General features: G+C 39.8%; 1 protein-coding gene across 1 annotated transcript in view; it reads right to left on the bottom strand.

Annotated features, from left to right (window-relative positions):
* LOC150085870 (mediator of RNA polymerase II transcription subunit 13-like) overlaps positions 1 to 25,976 on the bottom strand; it is a 554,522-nt gene that overhangs the window by 248,814 nt on the left and 279,732 nt on the right. Inside the window, exons 13-14 of the mRNA XM_090374721.1 lie at positions 25,414 to 25,589; positions 17,380 to 17,597 (exon numbers count right to left, since the gene is read on the bottom strand). Of these exons, the coding sequence (XP_090230847.1) occupies positions 17,380 to 17,597; positions 25,414 to 25,589 (394 nt within the window). The remainder of the gene's footprint in view (positions 1 to 17,379; positions 17,598 to 25,413; positions 25,590 to 25,976) is intronic.

The following is a 25,976-nucleotide window of genomic DNA, read 5'->3' as shown; positions in this document are numbered from 1 at the left end:
ATACCTTGTGTCAGTAGATTAACTGTTTGTAACTTGCGGTCATTGTTATACGACAATGTGTGCAAGCGTAAGGTTTAATGGAAAACTAGATAGCGAGTATAGTAGTATCAATTAATCAGTAAAATTTATTAATCTTATTAAATTTCATTGTCAATTGAATTGTACTATTTTAACTAAATAAATATAGCGACCTAGTTATTACAAATGTAACATCATAAATTAATACATATAAGTTGACAGGGGATAAGAAAGTCATATAACACAACTTGGAGATAATATTTGATACCGAAATACATATATAGTGTTATAACTGCATTGGGATATAGGTTTAGGGTTATACTTTGTTTTGGAATTTTATTGAACTTGAATAGAAATCATGACTCAGACCACAGCAGCAAAGCAAAAGGCTCAAACTAGTGAAAGTGCAGTGGCTCAGGGGAGAACTGAGGGGGGGGGGGGTAGTCCTCTGAATCACAGTCTATTGAAATGCTGCTTTTTTGATGTTTGTGGAGCAATCAGGAACAGGACATGATATTGCCAAGGGGAATGTCTTTGTGTGTGTGTGTGCGCGCGCGATGTGGGGAGTGCAAGGAAAACAGGCGCCAACTCGGCACTGTTATGGGCTTATATGAGAGCTTGAAGGACAGGGTGGATGCCCTCGAAGGATTTAAATCGAGGGGCCCATCAAGCTCTCAGCTGCCCACGTCAATATCAGAGCTTGCACTTGAACATCACGCAACACAGCGACAACCCCCGACAGAATGCGCTGGTCCCAAAGGAACTGGTTGTTGTAGGTAACTCTATTGTCAGGGAAACGGGGAACATATTGTGCAAAAAGGATAGATGGAACAGGACCAGGGTATGTCTGCCAGAGGAAAAGGTTGATGACGTTGTAGGGCAGATATCATCCTTTAAGGGCACAAAGGGTGATATTGTTGTACACGTTGGAACTAATGATATTAAGAGTAGGAGACCGGCACAATTATTTAACAAGTACAAGACAATGCTGAATAAAAGCCGTGAGTTAGGGTTGAATTTGAAAGTGTCTGCAATTCTGCCCAGACACGATAGGAGGGAGTATGTGATGAGAGCCTTGTCAATCAATTCTGCCCTGGAGAGAGTGTGCAAGGCTCAAGGGGTAGTATTTTTCTCAGTCTGGTTTGTGCTTGTAGGCCTAATGAATCTGATGAGTATAATGAGCAATTGGCCAGTAAATTAGGGTGTCTTATAATGGGGGATTTTAATTTCCCAGATACTGACTGGAATTTGTGGGTTGGTCACTCACACACTAGCAAAGATTTTGTGAATTTATTGGATGATTGTTTTCTACAGCAGCATGTTCGGGAGGCAACTAGAGGGAGTAACACTCTTGATCTGATTATCAGTAGTGACTCTTCATGCATGAAGAATCTGTAGATAAAGGAACCACTAGGTGTAAGTGATCACAGTGTGCTGAAGTGGGATTTACTCAAAGAGGTACGACCATCAAGGGTAAAGGGAAGGGTTTTTGCTTTAGTAGAGGTGACTATGGTGGTCTGAGACAATATTTAAAATCTATATGGTGGAACCAACTGATGATGTTACCAACAGCAAATTCAAAATGGGAAGCATTCAAAGAATTAATCTTGGAAGTTACTAGGCTTTTCATACCAACAAAGAAATATTGTTCAAGTTTTAGGCCTAAATGGATGTCAGATGAACTAATTAGACATGTGACAGAGAAGAAAAATTCATGGGATCCATATAAATTAACATGTGACACAGAAGCCTATGACAGATATAAGCTGGTCTGTAACCAAGTTACAAAGGAGGTTAGGCAAGCGAAGGCAGATTACAAGAAATCTTTGGCAAAGGATGCAAAGAGTTCTTTACTTATGTAAATTCTAGAAGGAAGGGGATGAATCAGATTGGTCCACTTGATATCGATGGTTCAACTGTTGATGATCCTGCTCAGGTAGCTTGCAAACTAAATGAATATTTTGTATTGATATTCACACATGAGGAGTTATTCAGGGAGGGGAATGACAGAGTTGTATTCAACTCTGTCTTTAAGCTATATAATCTTGTAATAACTGAGAGTAAAGTTGAGGAGAAATTGTTGAAGATAAACACAAGAAAGGCACCTGGGATGAATGAGATCTATCCAGTTATATTAAAGGAAGCAGCAAAGGAAGTAAGCAAACCTTTAGCCATAATTATGAGAGCTTCTTTGGACTCAGGGGAGGTACCCATAGACTGGAGATGTGCAAATGTGACCCCAATTTACAAAGGAGGATCAAAGGCTGACACAAGTAATTATAGATCTGTGAGTTTAACTTCTGTTCCAGGAAAATTAATAGAGGCACTGGTTAAAGAAGCACTGCAGGATCATCTAGACAAGACTTCAGTTATAGCTCGGACACAGCATGGTTTTGTTACTGTAGCCTGTGGTTGGCCAGTCACACGTGGACATTTGTGGATTTTTTAGATGACTGTTTTCTATATCAGAATGCTAGAGAGGCAACGAAAGAAAGCAATACTCTTGACATGACAATCAGCAGCAATTATTCTGATTAAGAATCTGCAGATAAAATAACCATTAGGTGGTAGTGATAAAAATGTATTGATGTGGGAATTATTTCAAGTACAGCTACTATTAAGGGTAAAGGGAAGGTCTTTTGTTTCATAAAGACTACAGTGCTCTCAGAAAATTTTTATATTTTATACGATGAGACCAACAGTTGATGATATGGACAGAAAATTCTATTGGGAAGCATTCAGTACTATATGCAGTACTTTGCATTTGTCAACGTTAAACTTCAATGATATATGTATTAATCTTTCTTGGAATCTACCTGTATTAAAATAGAACACATGCTGAACATCTCCTTATCAGATATACTGACTAGTTTCTTTTTGTTGTGTGATATTTTGTCTTCCTTTTTACACACGATAAAATACAGTAATTAACTCTTCATTCCTATCTCTTTTCTCTATACTGAGTTCAACAGTTCCAATAGGCTGGTTGGTTATTTGGTTTTTAGGAGCATTAGCAACTAAGGCCATATTGCTCCGGGGATATGCAGTGGTCATTCCCTGACCTTTCTGCATCCTCCGTATTTGGTGATCCCGGGCTCGAACCCCGGTTTAATCAAGAAGCGTGTTCTATGCACTGCTGCTCCTGCTCACCTGGCTACGGAGGCACCCAGTTCCAATAGGCACCAACGTTCCAGAAAGTGATAGAAAAGCCTACAGTAGGTAAAAAATTGTCTGGAATGAAGTCACAAAGGTGATTAGGCAAGCAGGCCAATTATGAGAAAGCTTTAGCAAAGGATGCAAAGAAAAACACCAGAGATTTCTTTATTTATGTAAACAATAGAAGGAAGGGAATGAATCACACTGGTCCACTCACTATCAACTGGTTTAACTGTTGATGATCCTGCTCACATTGCTGAAAAGCTGAATAAGTATTTTGTATCTATATTCATGCATTAGGAGTTCTTTATTGAGGGACATTCTAGAAGTTCATCAGAATCTAATAGGGAGCCAAATTATTTTGTGATAATTGAGAGAAAAGTAGAAGAGAAATTGTTGAAGTAAGCAAGAGCCTTTAGTCATAATTATGAGAGCATCCCTGCATTTAAGGGTTTTTTTTTTTTTTTTTATGAGCATTAGCAACTGAGGCCATATTGCCTGCATTTAAGGAAGGTTCCCTGTGGACTGGAGATGTGCAAATGTATCCCCAGTTCACAAAGGGGAATCAAAGTTCATGAGTAATTATAGACCTGTTAACTTAATTTCTGTTCCAGGGAAAATAATGGACTCACTGGTTAAAGAACCCAAGATACGTTAATGCAGGAAAACCTAGACAGGAATGAAGTTATATTGCTATCACAGCACGGATTTATTAAGGGGCTATCTTGTCTGATAAATTTGATTGAATGTTATGATGCAGTAACAAAGGAACTGGATGCAAAAAATAATTTTGATAGCACATCCTTGGAATTCTGGAAAGCTTCTGATACTATTGCACATAAATGACTGCTGAATAAATTGGAGCAGTGTGGCTTGAAGGACAAGTTACTGCTATCGATAAAGGGATGACTGAGTGAGAGAAGACAGAGAGTGGTTATCACTGGACGCTATTCTTCTTGGACTAATATTACTAGTCCCCCAGCTTCAGTGCTAGACCCATTCTTGTTTTCTATATTCATTAATGATATTGATGGAGGTATATCAGGCTTAATGTCTATGTTTGCAGATGATACAAAGGTTAGTAGGATTCTTAATAACATTAATCAAGGTATGCTACTGTATACAAATCTAAAAAAATTAGGCAATGGGTGAAAATGGCAAATGAAGTTTAACACTGACAAATGCAAGGTACTATATACGGGTAGCAGTAATCTCAGATTAATGTAGGAGGGGCATTCAAAAAATAAGTTACACCTGCTGCCATCTCTGGGTATAATTGCCCAACAACAAATGTGGGGCCTGCGCAAAATGGAGTTCATATCATGTACCCCTGGTAGGTGAGCTTCGTTGCCATAGCGGTAACAGTTGTGTAGGAGCAAGCATTCATAATGGAAAGTCAGCTAGAATGTTGCTCAAAGTTCGAGGTATGCGGAACAGTATGATTTTTGTGGGCACAATGTCTGAATTGTTCTAAGATTCATTGTGAAATAACAGCGGTGTATGGGGAAAATGCAATGTCGCATCTAGCCACAGTGAAGTGGTGCCAGCAGTTTGAAAGTGTTTGCACAGAACTGACGGATGCTGATCGAAAAGAAAGGCCGTCAACGTCTACCACTGCAGACAACGTGATGCAGGTTGATGAAATCATTTGCAATAGCAGTAGTAGTAGTAGTGGCATGTGATGCAAGAAAGCAAATGTATGAGCTTATGCAGCATCAGCCAAAAAAAAAAAAAAAAAATCACACCATTCCCTCCAAATGCCTGTCCAGTTCCTCCTTAAATTTATTCAACCTATCAACTTCCACAACGACAGATGGAAGTTTGTTCCAGCAATTAACCACCCGCTGGCTAAAGGCAAATTTCCACACATCTATTCTACATCTGTCCTTTCTTAATTTGAATTTATGCCCCCTTAGGTTCGTAATCTGAACAAGTGTAAGGATCCCATCAGAATTCAGCGTGCTGAACCCATTCAAGGCCTTATACACCTAAATCAGATCACCGCGCAGATGCCTAGTCTCCAGCCACTGCAATTTGCAGAACTTAAGCCTCTCTTGATAAGAGGATCCCTTCATTCCCCTCACCAATCTTGTTGCCCTTCTCTGTACACGCTCAAGTAAATCTACATCCTTCCTAAAATGAGGCCTCCAGACCTCTACGCAGTACTCAAGGCGTGGCCTGACCATTGCCTTATACAGAGGAATAATCACCTCCTTTTCCATGCTAGCAAAATTCCTATATATCATTGACAAAACCCTATGACCTGCCCTGGCAGCCTGTCTGCATTGCTCAGAAAACTTCATATCTGCCTGCACAATTACTCCCAGGTCTTTTTCATTTTCTACCACCTTAAGTGTAGTACCACACAGTTGGTATGTTTCTCTGGGGTTACTTCTACCCATATGCAGTACTTTGCATTTGTGAAGGTTAAACTTCAGTTGCCACTTCTTAGCCCATCTGCCCAAATTATCTAGATCCTATTGCAGTAGCACACTGCCATTACTGTCATTAACAACCCTGCCAACCTTTGTATCATCTGCAAACTTCGACACTAAGCCTGATATACCTTCATCAATATCATTGATAAATATACAAAACAACAGTGGACCCAACACCGAACACCGTGGGACTCCACTAATAGAATTAGTCCACAAAGAGCAGCACCCATTGATTACCACCCTCTGTCTTCTCGCACTTAACCATCCTTTTATCCATTGTAGCAACTTACCTTAATACCATTCTGCTCCAATTTGTACAATAGTCTTCCATGCGCAACAGTGTCAAAAGCTTTCCTGAAATCCAAATATATGATATCAAAATTATTTTTTGCATCCAGTTCCTTTGTAACCACATCATAATATCCTATCAAATTTGTCAGACAAGACTTTCCCTTAACAAACCCATGCTGTGTCTGAATTATTGCTGCAGTCTTGTCTAGATGATCCTGCAATGCATCTTTAACCAGCGACTCCATTATTTTCCCCGGAACAGAAGTTAAACTAACTGGTCTGTAATTACTCGCGTCACCCTTCGATCCCCCTTTGTGAATTGGGGATACATTTGCACATCTCCAGTCTGTGGGAACCTCCCCTGAGACCAAGGATGCTCTCATAATTATGGCTAAGGGTTTGCTTAGTTGCTTTGCCGCCTCCTTTAATATAACTGGATAGATCCCATTCACCCCAGGTGCTTTTCTTACATTTAACTTCAACAGTTTCTCTTCCACTTTGCTCTCAGTTATTACAAAATCATTAAGTATCCTGCTACAATTTGATAACCTTCTGCAATTTTCAAACCTTAATAATTCCTCACGTATGAATGTAGATGCAAAATACTCATTCAGTTTGTTTGCTATCTGAGCAGGATCATCAACAGTCGAACCATCAATGTCAAGTGGACCAATCAGATTCATCCCCTTCCTTTTAGAGTTTATATAAGTAAAGAAATCCTTGCTGTTTTTTCTTAGCATCTTTTGCCAAGGATTTCTCATAATCTGCCTTCGCCTGCCGAACCTCCTTTGCGACCTGATTATAGATTAACTTATATCTGCCATAGGCTTCTGAGTCGTTGATAATTTGTATGCATCCCATGCATTTTTCTTCTCTGTTACGAGTCTCATTAGTTCATTTGACAACCATTTAGGCCTAAACCTTGAACAATATTTCTTAATAGGTATGAAACTTTTAGTAGCATCCACGATTAATTCCTTGAATGCTTCCCACTTAGAATTTACTGTTGGTAACATCGTCAGTTGATCCCACTGTACAGAATTTAAAAACTGTCGGAGACCACTGTACTCGCCTTTACGGAAGCAAAAACACTTTCCTTTACCCCTGATGGTAATTAAATCTTTAAGTAAATCCCACGTCAGTACACTGTGATCACTGCCATCTAGTGGTTCTTTTATCTGCAAATTCCTAATACATGAATGATCACTGCTGATAACCAGATCAAGAGTATTACTTTCTCTGGTTGCCTCTTGAACATGCTGCTGCAGAAAACAATCATCCAATAAATCCACAAAAGTCTGACTAGTGTGTGAGTGCCCAACCCACAAGTTCCAGTCAATATCTGGGAAGTTAAAATCACCCATTATAAGACATTGCGATTTACTAGCCCGCTCTATTTCTCTGTACAATTGTTCATTGTACTCATTCGAGTCATTAGGCCTATAACACACTCCTACTCTTATTTTTGCTTTCGCAGTGCTAATGTCACACCAAACTGACTCAACAGTGCACTGTTCATCTATATCAACTGGATGCACTTCTTTTGATTTTACGTTTTTCTGAATTAACAGCATAACACCTCCTCCCTTCCTATCCTTTCTGTACACATTGTACTCCCCAAATTCCAGTTCGGCATTCCTTATATCAGTGTGACACCATGTCTCTGATATCCTAACAATATCCGCCTTTGATGTCTTGACCAACACTTCAAATTTATTTACTATACTTCTAGCATTGGTATACATGCAAGTATACATGCACCTATTCTTATTCTGAGTTACTCTAACACATCCCATATACCCACCTGTTTCACGATGACTGCCACCCGTCCCTGAAACCACCAACACCCCTCGCTCCACTACTTATTATAATAGAAGGTCACTACTTATTCTAATAGAAGTTGTGCAAGAATCACCTTCACCTCTGCCTACGGCTACTGTTAAACTATTAGTCCTTGTATCCCCACAAGCTATCAGTTTTCCGACCCACCCAACACTGCCTCGATAGCATCAGCAAATATTCTTGCACCCTTTCTATTTAAGTGTATCCCATCCCTGTAGAAGCAGTCTCTCCTGTTAACAAGTACAGTCCAGGCTGAAAAAAATTCTATCCCTTGAGCCTTGCACAATCTTTCCAGGGCCGAACTGATCGACAAGGCTCTCATCATATACTCCCTCCTATCGTGTCTGGGCAGAATTGCAGACACTTTCAAATTCAACCCTAATTCACGGCTTTTTTTCATCAGTGACCTGTACTTGATAAGTAATTCTGCCGGTCTCCTACTCTTGATATCATTAGTGCCAATGTGTACAACTATATCACCTTTTGTGCCCTTAAAAGATGATATCTGCTCTACAACGTCATCAACCTTTGCCCCTGGCAGACATACCATGGTCCTGTTCCACCTATCCTTTTATAATTAGCATTAGCATTAGTAGAGGCATTTGATGCAAGAAAGCAAGCTTATGCAGCATCAGCCAAAAAAAAAATATAGTAAAATAAATAAATAAAAAATAACCACTTCCACTTCACCCCTCTGTTCGTTCGAAATACCTGTCCAGCTGAGCCTTAAACTTATTTAGGCTATCAACTTCCACGACAAGGGATGGAAGTCTGTTCCACCTACCAACCACCCGCTGGCTAAAGGCAAATTTCCGCACATCTATCCTACATCTGTCTTTCCTCAATTTGAATTTATGCCCTCTCAGGTGATTATTCTGAGCAAGAGGAAGAATCCCATCAGCATTGAGCATGCTCAAACCATTCAAGGCTTTGTACACCTCTATCAGATCACCTCGCTGGTGCCTAGTCTCCAGACACTGTCTTCGTAAGAGCACCCCTTTGTTCCATTCACTAATCTTGTTGCCCTTCTCTGTACTCGTTCCAGCAGCTCTACATCCTTCTTGAAATGAGGCCTCCAGGCCTGTATACAGTACTCTAGGTGTGGCCTGACCATTGCCTTATACAAGGGAATAATCACCTCCTTATCCCTGCTAGAAAAATTCCTATATATCATTGACAATACACCATGAGCTACTCTTGCAGCCCGTCTGCACTGCGCAACCACCCCCAGGTCCCTTTCATTCTCTACCACTGTCAGTGTAGTACCACAGAGTTGATACGTTGCTCTGGGGTTGCTGTTTCCCATATGTAGTACTTTACATTTGTCAATGTTAAACTTCATTTGCCACCTCTCAGCCCATCTGCTCAACCTTTCCAGATCCTGTTGCAGCAGCATAGTGTCAGTAGTGTCCTTGACAACCCTGCCAACCTTCGTATCGTCTGCAAACTTGGACATTAAGCTTGATATATCATCATCAATATCATTTATAAATACAGAGAACAATAAAGGACCCAATACTGAACCCTGAGGGACTCCACTAATAACATTAGTCCACGATGAGCAGTGTCCATTGATTACCACTCTCTGTCTTCTCCCCCTCAACCACCCCTTTATCCATAGCAGCAATTTGCCTCCAATGCCACACTGCTCCAATTTGTGCAGCAGTCTTCCATGTGCAACAGTATCAAAAACCTTTCTAAGATCCAAGTATATAATATCAAAGTTATTCCCTGCATCCAGTTCTTTTGTGACTGCATCATAGTATCCAATCAAATTGGTCAGGCAAGACTTCCCCTTAACAAAACCATGCTGTGTCCGAGCTATAACTGATGTCTTGTCTAGATGATCCTGCAGTGCTTCTTTAACCAGTGCCACCATTAATTTTCCTGGAACAGAAGTTAAACTCACAGGTCTATAATTACTTGTGTCAGCCTTTGATCCTCCCTTGTGAATTGGGGACACATTTGCACATCTCCAGTCCATGGGTACCTCCCCCGAGTCCAAGGAAGCTCTCATAATTATGGCTAAGGGTTTGCTTACTTCCTTTGCTGCCTCCTTTAATATAACTGGATAGATCTCATCCACCCCAGGTGCCTTTCTTGTGTTTATCTTCAACAATTTTTCCTCCACTTTACTCTCAGTTATTACAAGATTCTCTAGCTTACTGCTAGAGTTGAATACACCTCTGGCATTCCCCTCGCTGAATAACTCCTCATGTGTGAATGTCGATGCAAAATATTCATTTAGTTTGTTAGCTACCTGAGCAGGATCATCAACAGTTGACCCATCGATATCAAGTGGACCAATCTGATTCATCCCCTTCCTTCTAGAGTTTACATAAGTAAAGAACTCTTTGCTGTTTTTCTTCGCATCCCTTGCCAAGGATCTCTCGTAATCTGCCTTCGCCTGCCTAACCTCCTTTGTAACTTGGTTACAGATCAACTTGTATCTATCATAGGCTTCTGTGTCACGTGTTAATTTGTATGTATCCCATGCATTTTTCTTCTCTGCCATATGCCTCATTAGTTCATCTGACGTCCATTTAGGCCTAATAAACCTTGAACAATATTTCTTAGTTGGTATGTAAAGCCTAGTAGCTTCCAAGATAAGTTCTTTGAATGCTTCCCATAATAAAAATTGAAGACTTACAGTCATAGAAATGGCAAAGGAGTTGGATATTTCAATATTTTCAATATTTAGTTGGATATTTCACGATGGGTTCCTCATTCACTTACAGATGAACACAAAGGTCAACATTTCTTGTCTTCTCTAGCCCGCCTTCAATGCTATTCTGTGGAAGACCGTGACTCCTTATGCTGCATACACCTGTGATGAAACGTGAGTGCATCACTTCACCCCAGAAATGAAGAGAGCGTCTATGGAGTGGAGCCACACAACACTGACTGTTCGGAAGAAATTCAAAGTTGCACTGTTCAGCAGGAAAGGTCATGGTCACTGTTTTTCGACTGTGATGGAGTTGTTTACACGGAATTTATGGCAAAAGGCAAAACAATTAATGCTGCCTCATACTACCAAACATTATGGTCTTTGCGAACAGCCATGAAAACAAGAGGCCTGGAAAGTTAAGCAAAGGTGTTGTTCTCATTCAGGACAAAGCCATGCCACACAATGCACACACAACATGATACTTGCTCCAAAGTTTTGGATGGGAGGTATGGCAACATTTTCCATACAGTCCCGGTCTTTCGCCTTGTGACTATCACATCTTTGGTAAGCTGAAAAAATCTAGGGAGACAATGATTTGCAAATGATGATCAGGTGCAAACAGCAGTTCGATGGTGGCTGAATGACCAAGGAGTGGATTTTTATCATCAGGGAATTGAACGTTTAGTCACACGTTCCTTCAACTCGGTGACTATGTGGAAAAGTAGTGCAAGGTATGTGCTTTCTATTGCATAATGTGACATACCTCAATAAATATCTCTTGGGTTAAATGGGCAAGTGTAATTTTTTTTTTGAATTACCCTCTTAGCATCTCTAGTACTACACTAAAGGTAGTGTAAAACAAAAGAGTTCTGAGGTAACTGTGTAGTCAGATATGAAAATATTCTGACAGTACAGACATACTGCCAGGATAGCACATGGGATTTTCTTAGTGATGTACAGGAATTTTTCTAGCTAGGATAGTTAGCAAAATTCTAGCGCAGGACTGGAGGCTACATTTTAGGAATAATGTGGTTATGCTGGTATGGGTGCAGAGAAGAGTAATGGGATTAATGAGTGGAACAAAAGGATGCTCTCACCAAGAAAGGCTTCATTCTGCAAACTGCAGTATGTGGAGACTAGGCACCTGCAAGGTAATCTGACTGAGGTGTTTAAGGCTTTGAATGGATTGAGCAAGCTCAATGCTGATGGCATTCTTTCTCTTACAAAAATGCACGAGAGGGCATAAATTCAAATTGAGGAAGGATGATTGTAGGATAGTTGTGCAGAAGTCTGCTCTTCAGCCAGCAGATAGTTGATTGTTAGGAACAACTTTCATCTGTTGTTGTTGTGGAAGTTGGTAATTTGAATAAATTTAAGGAAGAACTAGAAAAATTATTGGAGGTGATAAACAGGTGATGTAGGAAGGGTTTTTTTTTTTCATTAATGCTGTATTCTTGCATCATTTGCCACTACTAATACCAATACTATATATTCTTATATATTCTAGTATTATATATTACGGTTATATATAATATAAGCATCTAATATACATTAACATAAAATATACATTAACTAGGTGTGTGAGCTCTGGGTAGTAACACAGACTGGATAAATAGGGAGAAAGGTTGCATGTCAGTGAAGTTTTCTCGAGGATTTTGTGACCAGCCACCTTCCTACCTACAGCATTTGCATCTCAGACATGTAAAAATGGAGTGTATGGATATCTGGCCAATTATCATCCATTCATTTCGATACCTTAGATGTAAGGATGCCATGAGAGGCCACATCAGATCTGAAAGAAACTGACAGTGATTTCAAGAGTAAACGTGAGAAAGTCTTATTGCAGGACAGGTGCAAAATTTTGCTTTAAGCCAGAGAGTAACTAATTATTGGAACAAAGTTCCATGTAGTGTTATGAAACTGGGTAGTCTGAATAATTTAAGGAAATAGACTGATGCTGTATAAGCTTCATTTTTTATAAATTTGCTAACTAACAGTGAATCACTGGTTAAAGAAGCATTGCTAAAGGGTACCAACATGGGGTACACTTAAATAGAAAGGGTGCAAGAATATTTGCTGATACTATCGAGGCAGTGTTAGGTGGGTCGGAAAACTGCTAGCTTCGGGGTGGATACACAGACTAAAAGGTTAACAGTGGCCACAGGCAGAGGCAAAAGTGATTCTTGCACTACTTCTATTAGAATGAGCAGCAGCCTGGAAAGCAAGGTAATGGAGATTTTTAGGACTATTGGGAGTCGTAGTGCAACAAGTAAATACCTGGGCTGTGTTAGGGCAATCAAGAGTAGGAACAGGTGCATGTATACTTGCATGTACACCAATGCTAGGAGTATAGTTAATAAATTTAATGAGCTTGAAGTGCTAGTCAAGACATCAAAGGCAGATATTGTTGGGATATCAGAGATGTGGTGTCACACAGATATAAGGAACGTAGAACTGGAATTCGGGGAGTACAGTGTGTAAAGGAAGCATAGACAGGACAGGAAGGGAAAAGGGGTTATGCTGTTAGTTAAGAAACATAAAATCTAAGGAAGTGCATCCAATTGATGTTGGTGGACAATGCAGTGTCGAGTCTGTTTGGTGTGAAATAAGAACTGCGAAAGGAAAAATGAGAGTAGGTGTGTGTTATAGTCCTAATGAATCTGATGAGTGTAATGAGCAATTGTGTAAAGTGGGCCAGTAAATCAGAATGTCTTGTAATGGGAGATTTTAACTTTCTAGATATTGACAGGAACTTGTGGATTGGTCACTCCCACACTAGCAAGACTTCTCTGGATTTATTAAATGACTGTTTTCTACAGCAACATGTTCGAGAGGCAACTGGAGGGAGTAATACTCTTGATCTGATTATCAGCAGTGATTATTCATGCATTAAGAATTTGCAGATAAAGGAACCACTGGGTGACAGTGATCAGAATGTACTGATGTGGGAATTACTTAAAGATGTAACTATCATTCATCAAGGCAAAAGGGAAAAGCTTTTGCTTTCGTAAAGGTGACTACAGAGGTCTCAGACAGTTTTTAAATTCTGTACAGTGGGATCAACTGATGATGTTACCAATGTTGAATTCTAAATGGGAAGCCTGCAGGGACTTAATTTTGGAGGCTACTAGGCTTTTCATTCCACTAAGAAATACTGTTCAAGGTTTAGGCCTAAATGGATATCAGATGAATTAATGAGGCTCGTGGCAGAGAAGAAAAATGTATGGGAAACATATAAAGTATCAGGTGACACAGAAGCCTATGGCAGGTATAAACTAGTCTATAATCAAGTCACAAAAGAGGTGAGGCAGGCAAAGGCAGATTACGAGAAATCTTTGGCAAAGGATGCAAAGAAAAAGAGCAAAGAGTTCTTTAGTTATGTAAACTCTAGAAGAAAAAGAATGAATCAGAATGGACCACTTTACATAGATGATCACGCTCAGGTGGCTGATAAACTGAATAAGTGTTTTGCCTCTACATTCACACATGAGGAATTATTCAATGAGGGGAGTGCCAAAAGTTATCAAACGCTAACAGGGAGTGATTTTGTAATAACTGAGAGCAAAGTGGAGGAGAAATTGAAGTTAAACATAAGGAAGGCATCTGGGGTGGATGGGATCTATCCAGTTATATTAAAGGAGGCGGCAAAGGAAGTAAGCAAACCCTTAGCCATAATTATGAGAGGTTCCTTGGACTCAGTGATTTATGATTTATCAATGATATTGATGAAGGTATATCAGGCTTAATGTCGAAGTTTGCAGATGACACAAAGGTTGGCAGGGTTGTTAATGACAGTAATGGCAGTGTGCTACTGCAACAGGATCTAGATAATTTGGGCAGATGGGCTAAGAAGTGGCAACTGAAGTTCAACCTTGACAAATGCAAAGTACTGCATATGGGTAGAAGTAACCCCAGAGAAACTTACCAACTGTGTGGTACTACACTTAAGGTGGTAGAAAATGAAAAAGACCTGGGAGTAATTGTGCAGTCAGATATGAAGTTTTCTGAGCAGTGCAGACAGGCTGCTAGGGCGGGTCATGGGGTTTTGTCAATGATATATTGGAATTTTGCTAGCAGGGAAAAGGAGGTGATTGTCCCTCTGTATAAGGCAATGGTCAGGCCACGCCTTGAGTACTGCGTACAGGTCTGGAGGCCTCATTTTAGGAAGGATGTAGATTTGCTTGAGCGTGTACAGAGAAGGGCAACAAGATTGGTGAGGGGAATGAAGGGATTCTCTTACCAAGAGAGGCTTAAGTTCTGCAAATTGCAGTGGCTGGAGACTAGGCACCTGCACGGTGATCTGATTGAGGTCTATAAGGCCTTGAATTGGTTGAGCACGCTGAATTCTGATGGGATCCTTCCACTTGTTCAGATTACCAACCTACGGGGACATAAGTTCAAATTAAAAAAGGACAGATGTAGAATAGATGTGCGGAAATTTGCCTTTAGCCAGCGGGTGGTTAATTGCTGGAACAAACTTCCATCCGTTGTTGTGGAAGTTGATAGGTTAAATAAATTTAAGGAGGAACTGGACAGGCATTTGGAGGGAATGGTGTGATTTTTTTTTTTTTTTTTTTTTGCTGATGTTGCATAAGCTCCTACACTTGCTTTCTTGCATCATGTGCCACTACTACTACTACTCAGGGGAGGTCCCTATGGACTGGAAGTGTGCAAATGTATCACAAAGAGGGTTCAAAAGGTGACACATGTAACTACAGAGTTACATGTGTCACCTTTAGTTTAAATTGTGTTCTGGGGAAAATAATGGAATCACTGGTTAAAGAAGCATTACAGGATCATCTGGACAAGACTGCAGTAATAGTTAAGATACAGCATGGGTTTGTTAAAGGGAGGCCTTCTCTGACCAATTTGATTGGATACCATGATGTGGTCACAAAGGAACTGAATGCCAAAAATAATTTTGATATCATATACTTGGATTTCAGGAAAACTTTTGATACTGTTGCACATCGAAGACTGCTGTACAAATTGGAGAGCTATGGCATTAAGGGTAAGTTGCTACAATGGATAAAGGGATGGTTGAGTGGGAGACGACAGATAGTGGTAATCAATGGACACTGCTCTTTGTGGACAAATGTTATTAGTGAAGTTCCCCAGGGTTCGGTGTTGGGCCCATTGTTGTTTTGTATATTTATCAATGATATTGATGAAGGTATATCAGGCGTAATGTCCAAGTTTGCAGATGATACAAATCATCTTCGGCAGGGTTGTTAACGACAGTAAAGATAGTATGCTACTTCAACCAGATCTAGATAAGTTGGGAAAATGGGCTGAGAAGTGGCAACTGAAGTTTAACATTGACAAATGCAAAGTACTGAATATGGGTAGCAATAACCAAAACGTACCAACTGTGTGGTACTACAGTCAGGGAAGTGGAAACTGAAAAAGACCTGGGGGTAATTGTACAGTCAAATATGAAGTTCGCTGAGCAGTGCAGATGGGCTGCCAGGGCAGGTCATGGAGTCTTGTCAATGATATATAGGAATTTTGCGAGCAGGGACAGGAAGGTGATTATCCCATTATACAAGGCAATGGTCAGGCCACACCTACAATACTGTGTACAGATCTGGAGGTCTTATTTTAGAAAGGATGTAGAGTTGCTAGAATGAGTACAAAGAAGAGCAACAAGATTGGTGAGATGAACAATGGGGGTGCTCTTACCAAGAAAGGCTTAAGTTCTGCAAAATTGCAGCATCTGGAGAGAAGGCACCTGCGAGGTGATCTGATTGAGGTGTATAAGGCCTTAAATGGGTTGAGCAAGCTGAATGCTAATGGGATTCTTCCTCTTGCTCAGACTAAGAACCTGAGGGGGCACAGTTTCAAACTGAGGAAAGATAGTTGTTTGTTTGTTTGTTATTTGGTTTTTAGGAGCATTAGCAACTAAGGCCATATTGCTCCGGGATATGCGGTGGTCATTCCCTGACCTTTCCGCATCCTCCGTATTTGGTGGTGATGGGCTCGAACCCCGGTCTAATCAAGAAGCGTGTGCTATGTACTGCTGCTCCTTCCCACCCGGCTACGGAGGCGCCAAAAAAGATAGTTGTAGAATAGGCTATTCACTGCCTTTAGCCAGTGAGTAGTTGATTGGTGGAACAGGCTTCCATCTTTTTTTGTGGAAGCTAATAGCCTAAATAAATTTTAGGCCGAGTTGGACAGGCATTTTAACGAATGTAGGGGTGAAATGGGAGGGGTTTTTTTTTTTGGCTGATGCTGCATAAGCTTGCTTTCTTGCATTGTATGCCAATGCTAATGCTAACTCTAGAAAGTGATTGTATCTTTCACAAACTTCACAGTAGGGACAAGGCAAATAATTCTATCAATGATATACAGGAATTTTGTGAGCAGGGAAGAGAGGGTGATTGTTCTGTTATCTAAGACAATGGTTAGGCTGCTTCAGGTCTGGAAATCTCATTTTCACAAAAACAAAATTTTGTTACATTACATGTTTGATTAAAGTATTTTAAAATGAATGACTCATTTTTAAGATAGCTTATGTATTATTGTATGATATTTTTCATTCATTAAGTTACTAAATTTCAGGACACCTATCAACAGCACTGTGACAGAGTTGTAATTTTAGTATTTGTGGAATCAGCAAATCAATTTCTTTTGAAACGTGAAACTTTTGCACTGAGAAATGGAGGTTTGCAAGTCCCCCCCAAGCGTAATTATTTTTAATCTTTTTCTGAAGATATGTCACATCTTTATTCTGTTTGTATTTAAATTCACTCCATTAAAAATTAAATACATACAGAATAGAGATGAGTTATCTTCAAAGAAGTTCCTCAATAAGTTATTATTATAAACTTGATAAAACTATTAATATACAAAACTATTAATTGACAAAACTATTAATAGTTTTGTCAACTATTATTAAAACTATTATTAAATGGGTATATTAATTATATTAAAAATAAATTATCAAAACTCATAAGGTGTACTCACCCAGTATTAATCTGTTTATCCAAGGAATTCATATATTCAACAGAATTAATGCTATTTTGATGTTTGCCAAAATGGTGCCTCCAAGATGGCTTATAGATATATTCATTTGGCATATTAAGAGGAGGAAGATTTGTAGAAGGTAAATTAGAAACAGGAGAATATTTTACTGATCCTAATACCTTCTGCTGCAATGGAATTCTATAAACATATGACCAATCCTATAAAATGAAAAAAAGAGCATCAGTACAAATTATGATTATTTTTAAATTAGACTAAAACCTTATTTGTAGATTATTATATAAAACACAAGCAACAAACAATTTTCTATGGTGTATAGGGCAAGATCAAGTTCAGAAAACATTCGTTCATGCTAGAAGTCAAATGACCAGTAGATGGCAACAACTGTCTTGAAGAACATACAGTAGCTTAATAACTCTGACAATTTCCCTTTCAAAACTTCCAGAGGGATAATGCTTTTATATTCTTGTTAACTGCATTTAATGCAGTTAACAAGTTTCTCTTGGTAACTGAACATTTTTATGAACAGGTTTTGTAAAACTAGATCAATATAAAATTGTTACTGGGCTAAATCCAAGCAAAAGTGGGCAGGCAGTATATCAGCAATGTATTCAGTACATCAATTCATGATATTTGAAATGTGTGTTCACATCCTGTCAGTTAGTAAGCCTGATATGAAATGCACTTACAGCTTCAGTAATTCTGCTTGTTTAGGATGGGATGGTTTGGGACTTTTTTTGAGTGGAAAGATCAGTCAATATCCACATATACAAAGGGTACTAGGAAAGTTTTGCAATATGACGCAACAATGAATCACAGGAAGCTGCTTGTTGCTGCATGTTGAGACATGTTCATACGTGCATAGCAGCCGCCGCGCCAAGTCGATGGGCTCAGTTATTCATTAGTAGTGAGAGTGTAAAGTGCTTGCGATGGCATCGTGGTCACGAAATGAGATAAGGACAGTTTTGCGGTATAATTTCGTGCGTGGTTTAACCATAGACCAGTGCTTAGAAGAAATGACTCTTGCACTAGATGATGATTGTCCACATCGTACAACGATATTCAGGTGGTATAGAGAATTCCAAAGGGGAAATTTCACTCTGGAGGATTCTGAGAGGCCGGGAAGGCCACGAACGTCAGTTACGGAGGAAAACGTTACTGCTGTGAGGAAAATGCTTGACGAAAACAGGCGAGTGATCTATCAACAGATAGAGGATACTTTGGGCCTAAATGCACCAGCAATTCGTTCGATTCTGCAAGATCATTTGCACGTGAAGAAACTTTGTTCTCTCTGGGTGCCGCATCAACTGACTGAAGAGCAGATGACACGACGTGTGACTTGGTGCCGGGAGATGTTAAAAAAGTTTGATAAGGGACAATCTCGGTATGTGAACAACATTGTGACAGGTGACGAGACTTGGCTGTACTATTACGATCTGCCGACCAAGGCTCAAAACAAAGTTTGGGTCTTTGATGATGACGACACACCCGTAATTGTCAGAAAATCCCGATCTGTAAAGAAGAAAATGATAGCTGTATTTTTCAAATCGAGTGGAATTGTGGAACGTGTCGTTTTGGACACGCAGAAGACAGTCACAGCTAAGTGGTATACTGAACAATGCCTGCCTAAAGTCATTGGATCTATGAAGAACCTGCGGCTAAAGTCAAGAATGGACACCTGGTACCTCCATCACAATAATGCTGCAGCTCACCGCGCCAAAGCCTGCACCGAATATTTGACCACGACAGGACTGAAACTTCTCGAGCACCCTCCCTACAGGCCAGACCTTGCTCCCTGCGACTTTGCACTGTTCCCGCATGTGAAAATGAAGCTAAAAGGGAGGCGGTTTTCCAGTGATGAGGACCTTCTACGGGTTTGGGACAACGAGTGTGCTTTACTCCCTAGTGAAACTTGGCAGAACTGGTTTAAAGATTGGTTTCGGAGGATGGAGAGGTGTATTGAATGTAGAGGAAATTACTTTGAAAAAATTAAATAAACAAAGCTGTATTGCAAAACTTTCCTAGTACCCTTTGTATTCATGATTTGTATACACAATTTTTTCCATGTGAAATGTTTTAAACATGCACCGCCAGCACATTTTATATCTATCCTATTTTGGTTTCAATTTCATTTTCAGTGTAGGTGTATGCACATTATATGAGTAGTGAAATTTTCAGCAATGACAGTACAAAAGAGAAAGCTCAAGATGTTGTCAACTAAGGACAGATTAGACAGTCAGGCCATAGAAATGGGTGACAATAAGAACTCTGCATGTGCTGATGAATTCGGGATTCCTCTTTGTATTCTTTTAACTTATCTAGCAAATAAGTGAGAATTTTGAAGCAAGTAGGACATACCATAACAATAAAAACAAATGAGCAGTGCAGAGTATCCAGATATAGAAAGTTTTAATCATGAAGGATTGATTTTAATACAAGCAGACGGTTAGTAAATTTCCAAAAAAGACAACCTCATTTTTCAACACATTTCTAGAGCAGTTCAAATGCCAGTGATAATGTCTGTAGAGAACGACAAAAATTCATGTTTTCTAAATTCTAAAAATTACAGCCCTAATGATGTATTTGATGAAGATGGGAGACAGGCTTGTTCTACACGTGTTTTTCTATAAAACAGTGACTCTGACAGACGATTCTTGTCTTGGCAGTAACCACATTAAAGAACTCCCCCCCCCCTGGGTGTCAACACAAATGAAACAGAGAAGCTACACTTTCTGGTGACTGGGGAAATTATGTCACAAACTGTAAGGTTCGGGATAACAGCTGAATTTTTTTTTTTTTTTTTGTCTACATGGCTGTAGAAATTAGTTAGAAATTAGCTTCAGCATAAAGGCTGTGTATTGGAGATGTACAGTAGGCACAGAGCACAAGGGGAAGACCACTGTATTGTATAGTATCAAGCCATTGGTAGACTTGGTCTAGAAGAGCTGTAATCTAGCTGTGACTGTGACGTGTAAATCTGTTGGCTCCAGACGTTGTCGCAGAGAGCACTCTTAAGATGTTTAGTTTTTCAGGCATGTTTTTTTATATGGTCAAGGAGAGTAAGTTTTTTTATCAAAAATTACACCTAGTAGCGGATGCTAGAAACTATAGGAATCACTTGATTGTCCAGTCGGAGTTCTGTACTAGATGAAGATTTCATTTCCTACAAGTGTATCCCAATGGTCTTTTGAGATGAGTGGTGGAAGCCACTGTTGCCAGACCATGTAAAAATTTCGTTGATTGCACCCTGTAACTGTTTTTCCACTATTCACATATTGAGGGAACAGCAGGAGATATTGAGGTCATCTGCATACAGAGTGGAAGATAGTGGTTTTGGTAGGTTCTGTGTTATCAAGTTTATTTTTATGATAAATAGTTATGGAGTCAAATCTGAAAGGTCTGTTTGTGCAGAAAGTTTTTGATGAACAGTGGAAGATTTTCTCATAATCCTTGGTTGTATAGGTCCTGTAATATTCCTGAACTCCATGCAGTGTCACAGGCTTTTTTTTTCTATGTCAAACAGTATCATAACATGGTGTTCTTTTTTGGGAAAAAGAATCACAGATGTTTATTTTTGACTGAACCAGCAGATGAGGGTGGATCTACCTTTGTGGAAACCATATTGCATTGGATTGAGGAGGTCATGTTGTGTTAGGAACCTGGCCAGACAAGCATCGATATTTTTTTCCATGACCTTGCTTATACAGCCAGCCAGAGCAATGGGTCTGTAGTTCTGTGAACTGGCAGGGTCCTTTCTAGGTTTTGGAATTTTTAATTCTCTTGCACCTTTTAATGTATTGAGGGAGGTGTGTAGGGAGACAGTGATAGATATTCCACCAAAAGTTGAGTTTTTATAATTTCTCAGATTGTTGAGAAGTGGCAACTTCAACTAGTAGGTCCCCTGATCTCAGGCGATGAACTGTGTTCAGAGTTCTTAGTTTACTTTCAAGGCATTTCTGCACTAAAAAGGGAGAAAGTTTTCAATAGGTTGGTTTTGTGAGGAATGGATAAGGACGAAGGTTGGATTGCGAATTCTGTCTATGGCAGTCTTTTGATGTTTTGTTGAGACAAAGCTAGGCTCCTCATGTTTATGAACTGTTATATTCTGGCCCGTGAACCTAATGGCTTTCTGGTAAATGAGATCTCTTTGTTCCATTTCATCTGGAAAGGGACAACTTTTCCCCTTCAGGTTAACAGCCCCGCCACATGGACGCAGGAACAGTGCCACCTTTGTGACCAAATGGTAATAGGTTAGTACTTAGAATAGGAAAAGATTACTTTCCATTCTGATCTAGTAAAGTACTTTCTTTACTATTGACTATATAACTGAGCTTCAGCGTAATGCTATAAATAAGGAAACAATTAATTTTTTAAGGAAGAGTGTAAATTCACTGGCAAAGACACTTGATCCCAAAATACGAGGGATAATCATTTAATTCATGGATGGGTGTAAGATTTTATGTTTAAAGTGTGAGCTTTCCATAAATGCTGCTAGAGGCATTCACCCTGATCACTACTGAGCAGACTCTGGGTGTGTATGCCAGTACTTGTCGAGCTAGTGTTGTGTGAAGAGAGTTTTTTTTAGCAGTGTGTCACTGATGATCGTTTCGAAGCAAGCCAGACATACAGATTGAACAGCAATATGTGATTCGTTATTGTGTCAGACGGGGCTTAAATGAGTCGGAAACAGTTAAAGAGATGAATGAAGCATATGGTAATGAGTGTCTTGGTAGGACAGACATATTCCAGTGTGAACGAACTTTGCAGTGTGAAGTGGGTTCTCCATCAAGACAATGCCAGGCCCCATACGGATAATATTGCGCACACGGTGATCATTGCCATAGGTGCCGAGGTTTTGCCATGGCCTACCTTATTCACCGGACTTAGCTCCTTATGATTTTTTTCTGGTTCCATGTCTGAAGAAAGTTCTGAAAGGTGTTTCGTGTCCGATAAAACAATGCTTGAGAGTCAAAGCAGAAACAGTTTGCAGTATTTCGAAAAATAGCTTATAACAAGCATTTAATGCATGGGTATGATGCTGGTGAAAGTGTGTAAAAAGTTCAAGGGAGAGTATTTTCAGAAGGAGAAAGCCACAGAAGATTTAGATGGTCACAATTAAGATAAGATCTTGCACTAGTCCACAGAATAAATGATCACCCCTCATAGCTTGACACCTGGGACCTTCATCCCTTGGACCAAATTTTCTAGATCCCATTGATGTAGCACACAGCCATTCCTGTCATTAACAATCCTGCCAATCTTTGTATCATCTGCAAACTTCGAAGTTAAGCCTGATATACCTTCATCAATATCACTGACAAACATACAAAACAAAAGGCCAGATGGGCTGAGAAGTGGCAAATGAAGTTTAACATTGACAAATGCAAACTACTGCATATGGGTAGAAGTAATCACAGAGAAATGTACCAACTGTGTGTTACCACACTTAGGGTGGTAGAAAACGAAAAAGATCTGGGAGTAATTATGCAGTCAGATATGAAGTTTTCTGAGCAATGCAGACAGGCTGCCAGGGCAGGTCATGGGGTATTGTGAATGATATACAACAGGAATTTTGTTAGAAGGAAAAAGGAGGTGATTATCCCTTTGTTGTTGTTGTTATTTGGTTTTTAGGAGCATTAGCAACTAAGGCCATATTGCTCCGGGATATGCGGTGGTCATTCCCTGACCTTTCCGCATCCTCCGTATTTGGTGGTGATGGGCTCGAACCCCGGTCTAATCAAGAAGCGTGTGCCACGCACTGCTGCTCCTTCCCACCTGGCTACGGAGGTGCCTTATCCCTTTGTATAAGGCAATGGTCAGGCCACGCCTTGAGTACTGTGTACAGGTCTGGAGGCCTCATTTTAGGAAGAATGTGGAGTTGCTTGGGCATGTACAGAGAATGGCAACAAGATTGATGATGGGAATGAAGGCGTCTTCTTATCAAGAAAGGCAGAAGTTCTGTAAATTGCAGTGGCTGTAGACTATGCACCTGCGAGGTGATCTGATTGTGGTGTATAAGGCTCTGAATGGGTTGAGCACACTGAATTCTGATGGGATTATTCTGCTTGCTCAGATTATGAACCTGAAGGGACAGAACTTCAAATTGAGGAAAGACAGTTGTAGAATAGATGTGCGGAATTTTGCCTTTAGCTAGTGGGTAGGGGATTGCTGAAACAAACTCCCATCTGTCGTTGTGGAAGTTAATAGTTTAAATAAATTCAAATAGGAACTGAACAAACTTTTAGAGGGAATGGATTGTTTTTTTTTTGGGTGATGTTATATAAGCTCATACCCTTGCCTTTTTGCATCACATGCCTCCATTGCTACTACTACTGCCAAGGAATTATTCAGAATGTACAAAGGGTACTAGGAAAGTTTTGCAATATGATGCAACAATGAATCACAGGAAGCTGCTTGTTGCTGCATGTTGAGACATGTTCATACGTGCATAGTAGCCGCCGCGCCAAGTCGATGGGCTCAGTTATTCATTAGTAGTGAGAGTGTAAAGTGCTTGCGATGGCATCGTGGTCACGAAACGAGATAAGGACAGTTTTGCGGTATAATTTCGTGCGTGGTTTAACCATGGACCAGTGCTTAGAAGAAATGACTCTTGCACTAGATGATGATTGTCCACATCGTACAACGATATTCAGGTGGTATAGAGAATTCCAAAGGGGAAATTTCACTCTGGAGGATTCTGAGAGGCCGGGAAGGTCACGAACGTCAGTTACGGAGAAAAACGTTACTGCTGTGAGGAAAATGCTTGACGAAAACAGGCGAGTGACCTACCAACAGATAGAGGATACTTTCGGCCTAAATGCACCAGCAATTCGTTCGATTCTGCAAGATCATTTGCACGTGAAGAAACGTTGTTCTCTCTTGGTGCCGCATCAACTGACTGAAGAACAGATGACACGACGTGTGACTTGGTGCCAGGAGATGTTAAAAAAGTTTGATAAGGGACAATCTCGGTATGTGAACAACATCGTGACAGGTGATGAGACTTGGCTGTACTATTACGATCTGCCGACCAAGGCTCAAAACAAAGTTTGGGTCTTTGATGATGACGACACACCCGTAATTGTCAGAAAATCCCGATCTGTAAAGAAGAAAATGATAGCTGTATTTTTCAAATCGAGTGGAATTGTGGAACATGTCGTTTTGGACACGCAGAAGACAGTCACAGCTAAGTGGTATACTGAACAATACCTGCCTAAAGTCATTGGATCTATGAAGAACCTGCGGCCAAAGCCAAGAATGGACACCTGGTACCTCCATCACGATAATGCTGCAGCTCACTGCGCCAAAGCCTGCACCGAATATTTGACCACGACAGGACTGAAACTTCTCGAGCACCCTCCCTACAGTCCAGACCTTGCTCCCTGCGACTTTGCATTGTTCCCGCATGTGAAAATGAAGCTAAAAGGAAGGCGGTTTTCCAGTGATGAGGACCTTCTACGGGCTTGGGATAACGAGTGTGCTTTACTCCCTAGTGAAACTTGGCAGAACTGGTTTAAAGATTGGTTTCGGAGGATGGAGAGGTGTATTGAATGTAGAGGAAATTACTTTGAAAAAATTAAATAAACAAAGCTGTATTGCAAAACTTTCCTAGTACCCTTCGTATGCCTAAATTTATGCAGACTATGAGAATAGCAATGAAAACACATTTAAAACTGTCACGTGGATATGATATTATATAGATTTTGACATAACAATAATTTATCTAATTATTATTTTATTATTTAATATTATCTATATATATATAAAATGCTTAGGTATGCTGCCCAACAATTAGCTGGCAACAACTGCTAATCCCAGCATATCACTGCTCGTTCATAAGTCTAATGAAAATGTTAATTTTTGATAATAGATTCAGTAAAAATATAATGGAAGAAGCATTTTTCAATAACAATTTTCAATAGCACAACTGTGCATAAAGAGAAAAATATACAGAAAAGTAATTTTGATAGGACTCATATTTCATGAAACTGATAATGATGATTATGTCACACTTACTTTCATTTCAGCTTGAGGAATTTCATACGGATCTGGAAAACTTTCTGACTGATCTCTTGTGTCTGCACCATCTAAGGTCAAATTATCAATATTTCCACCAGGGCCAGATATAGGTGAGGCAGCAATATGCTCAAGAGAAGGTGGTGTTGGAAACATCCTTGTTAATTCTGCAGCTCCTAAAATATTAAAATATATATTAAATTAAAATACATAATAAATTAAAGATATATTCAAATAAAATATTAAAAAATTGTGCAGCCAGATATGAAGTTTTCTGAGCAGTGCAGACAGGACAGCTCATGGGATTTTACCAATGATATAATGGAATTTTTCTGACAGGAACAATTATCTCATCATATAAAGCAATGGTCAGGCCATATATTGAGTACTACATACAGTTCTAGAGGCTTTACTTTAGGAAGGATGTAGAGCTCCTGGAAAGGGTACAGAGAAGGGCAACAAGATTGGTGAGTGGAACAAAGGGGTGCTCTTACCAAGAAGGGCTTCAGTTTTGCAAATTGCAGTGTCTGGAGACTAGGCACTTGTGAGGTGAGCTGACTGAG

Source organism: Mastigoproctus giganteus, chromosome 5 (assembly GCF_048544385.1).
Source record: "Mastigoproctus giganteus isolate SK-2022 chromosome 5, ASM4854438v1, whole genome shotgun sequence".
Lineage (NCBI taxonomy): Eukaryota > Metazoa > Arthropoda > Arachnida > Uropygi > Thelyphonidae > Mastigoproctus > Mastigoproctus giganteus.
Note: the sequence above shows the minus strand (reverse complement) of the source record. Positions and strands in the feature narration are given on the sequence as shown.